This window comes from Mastomys coucha, unplaced genomic scaffold (assembly GCF_008632895.1).
Source record: "Mastomys coucha isolate ucsf_1 unplaced genomic scaffold, UCSF_Mcou_1 pScaffold21, whole genome shotgun sequence".
In the NCBI taxonomy this organism is placed as follows: domain Eukaryota; kingdom Metazoa; phylum Chordata; class Mammalia; order Rodentia; family Muridae; genus Mastomys; species Mastomys coucha.
This window is the reverse complement of record NW_022196904.1, coordinates 45,356,240-45,364,325: the sequence shown is the minus strand read 5'-3', so window position 1 is coordinate 45,364,325 and position 8,086 is coordinate 45,356,240. Positions and strand designations below refer to the sequence as shown.

The 8,086-nt window shown below is 39.3% G+C and overlaps 1 protein-coding gene across 2 annotated transcripts in view; it reads right to left on the bottom strand.

Moving 5' to 3' along the window:
- Luzp2 (leucine zipper protein 2) overlaps nucleotides 1-1,850 on the bottom strand; it is a 392,186-nt gene extending 390,336 nt beyond the window's left edge. The window contains exon 1 of one of the 2 annotated variants that reach the window (XM_031386806.1): nucleotides 961-1,850. In XM_031386806.1, coding sequence (XP_031242666.1) covers nucleotides 961-1,022 — 62 coding nt within the window. In that variant the 5' untranslated portion in view covers nucleotides 1,023-1,850. The remainder of the gene's footprint in view (nucleotides 1-960) is intronic. The other variant, XM_031386808.1, reaches the window with a different exon arrangement.
- Between the last annotated feature and the right edge of the window lie 6,236 nt (nucleotides 1,851-8,086).

The window sequence follows — 8,086 nt, the reverse complement described above, 5'->3', positions numbered from 1 at the left end:
TTCCTCTCTGAATCTTGTACACTTGTGTATATTTCTACTTTATTTTTGGTGAGTTATACAATCAGATACTGTCTTCATTCATGCGAATTTGAAAGAACCCCCACCCTGTGGGTTATTTTATTTCATGGAGGCCAAGGGAAAGGGGTTGCTGCCAGTCGGGTGCTCAAGGCATGCAGAAGAAATTCAGTCCCAGGCACTGAAACAGGCCACCCTTGTGCTGTGCTTGTGAGAGAAGAAAGCAAACCCATCACCAACTCTGAGACTGGATCCCCAGCAGTGGTCACAAAGCACTTCTCAGTCAGCGTGTTTGAAATCTCCACTAAAAATAGGTCCTCTGTACTGGGGCTGAAATTCTCATCTGTGGCCAGTGATGGAGCACAGTGCCCGATTGTTTCCAACTAGGTTCTTTTCTGCTTCAGTACTGTCTTGTAACTTTAAATCTGAAGCCTGCTCAAAACAGCCAAAGTAAGTCACCCGCAACCAAGCCCACTCAAGACCTCAGTCGGGCCACTGCCACCGGAGGAGTTTGGGGACTACTGTACAAATCTTGTACCTTCTGCCTTATCTGTCTCCCTGAATGTTAAAATCTGCTTCACAGGGGGCCTGAGTTCCTTACATTACTAGAAGGGGTCTAATGTAAACAGGCACTCTGGGGAATTTCCTTTCTCTTGCTACTTCCTCTTTCTGTTGTCCTACTTCTGCCTGTTCACTGTTCCTGACTACCGGGCTCCACTGGAGTTGGAGATGGGAAGGTTCCTTTTTCTTTGAAGGAAAGCTCTCAGTCCCTGAAAGGAGGCAACCCTGGTACTTTTTTTTTCATGGTACAGAGGGAACTACAGAAGGTCTCTGCTCTACCCAAGGATTCTGAATCTTAATCACTCAGCTAGCATCTTAAGTGGGAGGTGCCTCTCCCCAAGGAGCGCAGCCTCCCGGCTCGGGGCCTCATGCTCCTGGACTCACCTGGTGCTGAGGACAAGTGCAGGCAGCAGGGGCAGCAGGTAGTGTGCAGCGTTGAATTTCATGTCGCGGCCAGCTCGGGTACTCCTTCACTGGACTCTGCTCTTTTGCTTCCTCAGGTCAATTGCTACTCAGTGTCCTGCTCTCTTCCCTCGAAGCCGGGAGCCCTCTCCAGAGACCCACAAAGACAGGGATAGAGGCTTTGTAAAGACAAGGACCAGAGTGCGAGTATCTTCAGGAGTGATGTCACCCGGGAGCCCTGCCGGGATGGTCCAGCGCTGTGTTCAAGGCGCACAGGGCGGGTGTAGCCGCGGGAGGAGGAAAGGACCCGCGTCCAGGTCGCTGCCCTGTAGCCAGCTGTACTTGGTCACTCCCGTGCGCACTGGAGCGGATCTCCTCTTCTCCGCTCCTACTGAAGACAGGAGGGGAGGGCGGTGGCAAGGACCAACCTCTTTCTCCAGTAATTGAGCTGGCGTACTCTGCAGGGTGAGAGACAATTCGCTGGGAAGGACTCCAGACTCTTTAGGGTCCAGAGCAGGCGTCTCTCACCAGCTTGCTTTTGCGGAGATGTTGCTTGGAGAGTAAGCTTAAAATACTGCTCTGATTAGATGCGTAATGGCTTGCCTGCTGCAGATATAGTGGAGCAGCAGCGCATGCAGACCAGAAGCCGGTTACCCAGATGAGGTTAGGGGTCTCTAGCATAGAAAGGGACCAGAACCAACACAAAGTCCGCCGCTCTGGGTTCTAGTGCGTCAGGGTCTTCCTCTCTTCTGGTCCTTGCGTCTGTCAGCCGCTCAAGGGTGTGCAGCTGGCAGCCAGAGTTCATACACCTTTAAGGGTCATTTTCCTGAGGAAAAAATCGTGAGCAAGAGCACAGAGACATTGGTCATTAATTCAATGGTAGGGGTATTTTCCGAGTTTCTAAATTTTGTATACCAAGTAGCCAATGTTTAACAAGCCCTTTTTAGGAATTTAAACCAGAAAAGGGAAATATCACAACTTTAATGCAATCTACCATTTTGCAAAATCTTCTCAAGAAGAGAGGCTGACCACCTACAGAGATTTGAAACTCTGGGATCTTTACATCATGTTCTCTCTCTCTCTCTCTCTCTCTCTCTCTCTCTCTCTCTCTCTCTCTCTCTCTCTCTCTCTGTGTGTGTGTGTGTGTGTGTGTGTGTGTGTGTGTGTTAGAAGAAAGTGTGCATGACAGTCCTCTCGAGAATCACTGTACTAAACTAAACATCACAGTTTTCCTACCACATATATGACGAAAACAAGGACCATCAGTATCTGGACTGGACTTTTCTTTCCTAAACAAAGAACTAGTTATAAACAGTCCTAATAAAACCTTGCTGCTGCAATGAACTTCTACTTGAAGTGGGTCTACACTGAATTAAGTACATGGGAGACCTAGAGGATGAAGGTCAGCAGGTGCGATCCCAACTGTTTAGTTGATGGTCTTTGTTCTGCACAGGCAAACCACATAAGTAACATTTTAAATGAGAATCCGAGATAAGCTCAGAATTGAAGACATATTTGTAAGTATATAAAATGATGTATTTGTTACCAGACTCTAAAAAGGGTGAGAATGCAATGCATTAACCTTCTAATTACTGTTTTGTTCCAGTTTTCTTCTTCATGAAGTTTAATTTAAGGGCACACCTACTGAAGAACTTAACTGTAAGAATCTCAAGCAATTGAGATAGGAATATTAATATTTTCAGTGAATATCAATCCTTTTGCAGTAGTAAAAGCCACAACAGATACAAATCAGCTCCCTTCTGAACTGTTTGTCTTTTAGAATGAAAAACAAAACAAGAAACAAACAAGAAACAAAGCAACAGCACTATGAAACCTAGACTCTCGAATTCAAGAAGGAGATCCACAGAGTCTTGTTTTGTTTTGCTATGTAGCTCAGTCAAATCTCAAATGTGCAGTAATCCTCCTGTCTCAGCTGCTTGGGTGCTGTCCTGCTTATTTTTAAAAATGATAAAATAAGTTACATACTAATAAGGGCATACTACTATGTAATAATAACAAAGATGTGTATATCAGGAAATAACACTCATTTGAAGGATGCATTTTTACTTATACAGCAAGTTTGGATTATATATTTTAATGTCTTCAGCACATGAATCCAGTGTGGTCATATTCACTATTTTCCATTTCTGTAGTGGTCTGATTCAGAGTGGTCAAGCTTCTGACATGAGGTCACTTGGTAATTTTTGCAAATGAGCAGCTGTTGAAACTCTTTTGACATCACTTCACGATTTAAACTTTCTTGAGGAAAAATACACTGGGATACTATAAGTCTCCCACATAGTTTTATTAATTATGCAACATGAAACAATAATGGAAAAACTTCAGATGATCCACTAAGGACATGAGGAGTTGATGATGCTTGCACTAGATCTCCAAGTCCTGCTGTAATCTGCATAGGACAACTATAAAAGTCCTTTGAAGGGGGTTAGAGCATCAAGGAGCACCTGGCTAAACGAGGTCATTTGTGCAGTTTGGGAAACTCTTTCAAGATTAGAAGTTTAAGAGTCTAAACTCAAACACAGACATTTCTTAGCAGATGCCATGCTCCTTGGGAAATCCTAGGAGTGTGAGCCTACTGTTTCTATGATATGATGTTCACTATTCAGAAGGAAAATTCAGCTGTAAAGTTGATTCTCTGTTTCAGAGAGCCGGTGTGATTTCTGAAGATGCAGCGGGGAGAGCAGCTTCGCGGGACCAATCTTGTTTAGGAAAAGTGTTCATAACACTTATCTATGCCCAATGAAGAACGTCAAGAAATTTCATGTGGCTAAAAGGACTTTATACAAAGTACTGAAACTTTGAGCCAATGAGGATACTGTTTTGAAAAGCTTCACTGAGATATAATTCTGATAGGAGAAATTTTGCCACTCCAACGTGTATAATTCAGAGTTTTAAATATTTTCACTGCAGAATAGAAATCAGCACCATTATAAAACTCTAGAATATTTTTTATCAGCCACAAAGCAACCACAAGTACCCATTAGAATTTACTCAATTCACTGCTCTCCTTATCTCTCTTCCCATCTTTGTTAAGTCTCATTCTTACATTTGTCTCTATGACTTCACAGAACTCTTAACAGCTCAGATTGTCTAGCATGGTTAAGTCTTATGTGATTTGTCTTGTTCACACTTATGTTTCAAGTTTCATTCATCTATGGCATGGCCTCCACCAATATCTCATGACTTTCTGTTGCTGAATAATACTCTACTGAATGGACATATCACATTTGCTTTGTTAATTCAAAACTGACAGTTAGCCTTTTGATCTGTTATAAATCATTCTGCCAAAACAAGCATACAAGATTTTATTTGTAAACATAGCTTTTTGTATTATATTGGACATACAGTGGGTAATCTGGCAATCTTATGTTTAATATTTTGGGAAACTGTCAAACCTCTTTCCAAAATACTAAAAATAGTTCACAAAGATGCCAATTTATCTAGTCCCTTTTTGCTTATGGTAACATAATTGCCCATAGTAACCATCATGTTGCATAGAAAACATCTTTCTGTAGGTTTAATGGTCATGTGTACAAATTTTTTGGAGATGTACTTATTTATAGTTTTGGCCCATTGGTTTACTTGAATATCATTTTGAGTTTTAAGAGTTCTTTGAATTTATCTCTCTGGGGACAAATGATTTGCAAATATTCCCAATGAATAGTTGATTTTATATCTTTTAGAAATTATCATTTGGAACATAGAGGGCAGTTCATTATGTGGCATTTTTCCATTTTATTTTCTTTATCATATAGCCAAGAATGACCTTGAACTCCTGACCTGCCTCTACCTCCCAAGTTCTGTGATTATAGACATGTTCGTTCCTGCTTCAATAGGTATTTACTTTCGATTAAGTCAAGGTACCTATTGTTGCTGCCTCTGGTTCTGTCATTTTTTTTCTTTACAAAGTGCAATAATAGTTATACATGTGCTTTTTCTGAATATTATGGTGTTTTAAACTCTGAAGAGCAGGCTTATCTAGGTTTAGTATTGTGGGTCTTTAATTACAAATCAAGAGGCTGAAGGAGAGGGATAATAAGTTTGAGAGCAAGACAGAAAATTTAGCAGTACTTGTCTCTGAACAAGTACAAATGACTAGGGTTGCACCTTAGTTATAAAGCACTAACCTGGCATATGTAGGGCTTTGTGTTTCATTCCTACCCCATACTTTACCTCTAATCCATTCAGAATAAATTTTTACAGGTTCATAGGAGTAGTCAAATACATTTCATGGTACAAGGTTATCAGTGGTCCAACCTTCATTTGTTGTAAAAGTTATTCAGTTTCCAGTCTCACTACTGTGCTGTTTCTTCTTTCTCACACTAATAACTTTATTTTCTCTCAATTTTGGATAGGATGCTATGTCTCTATTTTGTAAATTCTAACAGCCCCTTGCATTTCAGTTTTAAGCTCATTGTCTAAAATTCTATCATCTTGGTTCTGAGTTGGAATGCTGTCTTTATGGTTTCCATTCATTGACCTTTTAAAGATATTTCCTGGCATATCTTGAGATATTTTAATCACATGGAAACCTTTTATGATGTTTCCTCTGTCCCCACATTTTCAGCCAGAGAGTCAAGCCTTCCTTCTGACTCTGTCTCTTATGCAAGCAATCACCTAGTTATACAGGTTTTATGCATATTTATTTACGCTGCTCACTCTGGTTAGTAGAGCTCTGTCCCTTGGTCCTTCATTTCTTGATTCACAAATAAGACTTTGGTCTTGAAGGGAATTCATTCATTTGAGTGGCCAAAGCTCACTCAGCTAAAGATATCTGAGTATACACAAAGCCTCTTGATGATTACTGTCAAATATATATTCTATGTACCTAACCATTCTCTTAATTTTTGGTTCCATGTTCTTTAATCTTAAAGAACATTTCCCCCAATCCATCTGTAGAATTCCTGACAATAATTTGTTTGCAAAATGTTCTTTCTTTCCTCTGTGCCTCTTTCTCTCTCTATCCTTCTTTCACTCTTTCCTTCCCTCCTCTCCATACTGGATGAGCAATAACAATCATGTCTCATCAAGGTATAATTTTATTCTAGAATCTGTCCCTTACACACCGACTTGAAGATATATCATTCCTAAGAGGTGTTGTGGAATTTTACCTTGATATTGCATTTACACCACACTTTCTTGTCCTTCATCAAACTATAACATGTTAAAATAGACAGAAAGAAATCTCAATTGTCCTAAGGATTAAGAAAGATGATAGCATTATATAAAATAATAACATAAAAATTTCTATGAACCAATTCTAATTTTGTACAGATGGATATATAAGTCTGGAAGAGGAGAGCTAAAAGAAAAAAATTATTTACATGTTTTCCTGAAAACTTGTCTAGTTTTGACCTCATTGTGTTTTTATCACTTCTAATTAAAGCTATTGACAATAAAGTTTATTTAATGAGACCAATTATCCATTTGGAAGAAAAATATCAAAATTGTCCTGAAAAAATTAAGAGAAAAAGGGCAAAAGAGAATTCCTGCTGCTTGTATACAAAACTATAAAATTGCTAATAAAAACAAAATAAAGATTGTTAAGAGTGCCTAGCCCAGTGTTTTCAAATTTGTCCCTGAATGGCTTTATGTTGTTGAATTGCACCCTCATCAGTCTTTCTAGTTCATATGACTAATTCAGAAATCCTTGAGTGGCAGTTCTGTGCAAGACTTTTTTTGACCGGTGCATTCTTCCCTGGGTCCCTGTTTTGCTGGTAGCACTGAGGATGAATTATTCTGTGATGAAGTTCATGCACAGGCAACCTCAATTAATATCTTTAACTAATTAGTTTGGGGAATGAAGGCTAGAGATAAGGTCTTAATATGTAGACCTGGCTAACCCTTAATTCTTGGTAATCCTCTTGCCTTAACCTACCAAGTGTTAAAATTATAACCATGGGTCACACACCTACTTCTAGATCTTAACATTACATTCACAAGATAGGAAACCCTTTGTCCAAATGCAAGGCTTGCACTGTAAATTTAAACTGCTTTAGGCTAACAGTCACACAGAGAATCCTTCAGGGCTCATCACTCCCAATGAGGTCTTTATAGGGGAAATCTTTTGATGAGCATAGAAATGTCTTTCTACATGAATGTTCTTATGCTACAAGGTGTTTGAGTCCTTCTGAACTTATTTTCAAATACTGCCATATTTTTAACATGTTGATTAAGAAATACATTCATTTTTAAAATAAATTATGCCTACATTTACAAAGCAGTAATATCTCATTTCATAGGAATAAGTCTATGTTTTATTTTTCAAAAATATACTTTTCTGCCCTAGTGGTTATTTTAGCATAGAAACTTAAGCTTACTTTACTTCCCATTCTGTGATTTTTTTTTAAAGCATCCTTTGAAGACAGCGCTGCCTTCCTGTGACACTGGTCATTTAATTTGTCAAAGACAGCTCTCATCACACTCAGTTTTAATTTGGATGAAAACTGATGATGAGACTTATGCTTCTAGGCATGCAGGAATAATTAATACCAAATTTTCTTTTACAAAATAAAAAAAAAATTGAGAAAAAAAGTGACAATTTATAATCCAGAAAACTAGAATAGGGAGATCACAGAAGAGCCATGTTCCTCCTGTGTCTACTGAAGCCTTACAAGTGCTGTGGCATAGAGAGGAGAAGGAAGGAGCGTAGGAGTGTCTCACTAAGGAGCTGAAAGTCAGTTCATGATCTGTGGGATGCACACAGTAGGGAGAAAGATGACTACAGAAAAATAAAACTGCAGAAAATACCTAAAAAACCTGCCTGGAATTCATTGTAGGTTTCTGGCTAAAGGCTATACAATGTGAACAGCCAGCTGGGCTTTGCAGAGTTAGCTCTGCTAACCTGCAGCTGCAGCAAGGCTGAACAGTGTCAGACCAGCAGAATTCTCACAATGCCGGGAGCTAAGCTGAACTTCTGTCCAAGCCATGGAGAGACATCCAAGAATATACATGGATGCTTCAAGTGTTGAGTTAAAACACCAGAAAGACTGTTTTAAAACACAAAGCAATCTTTAGTGAAAAAAAAAAAGTTATCTGGGAGCTAAGGTGATTAATGATAGAAGAGTCATGTAAAAAAAAAAAAGAT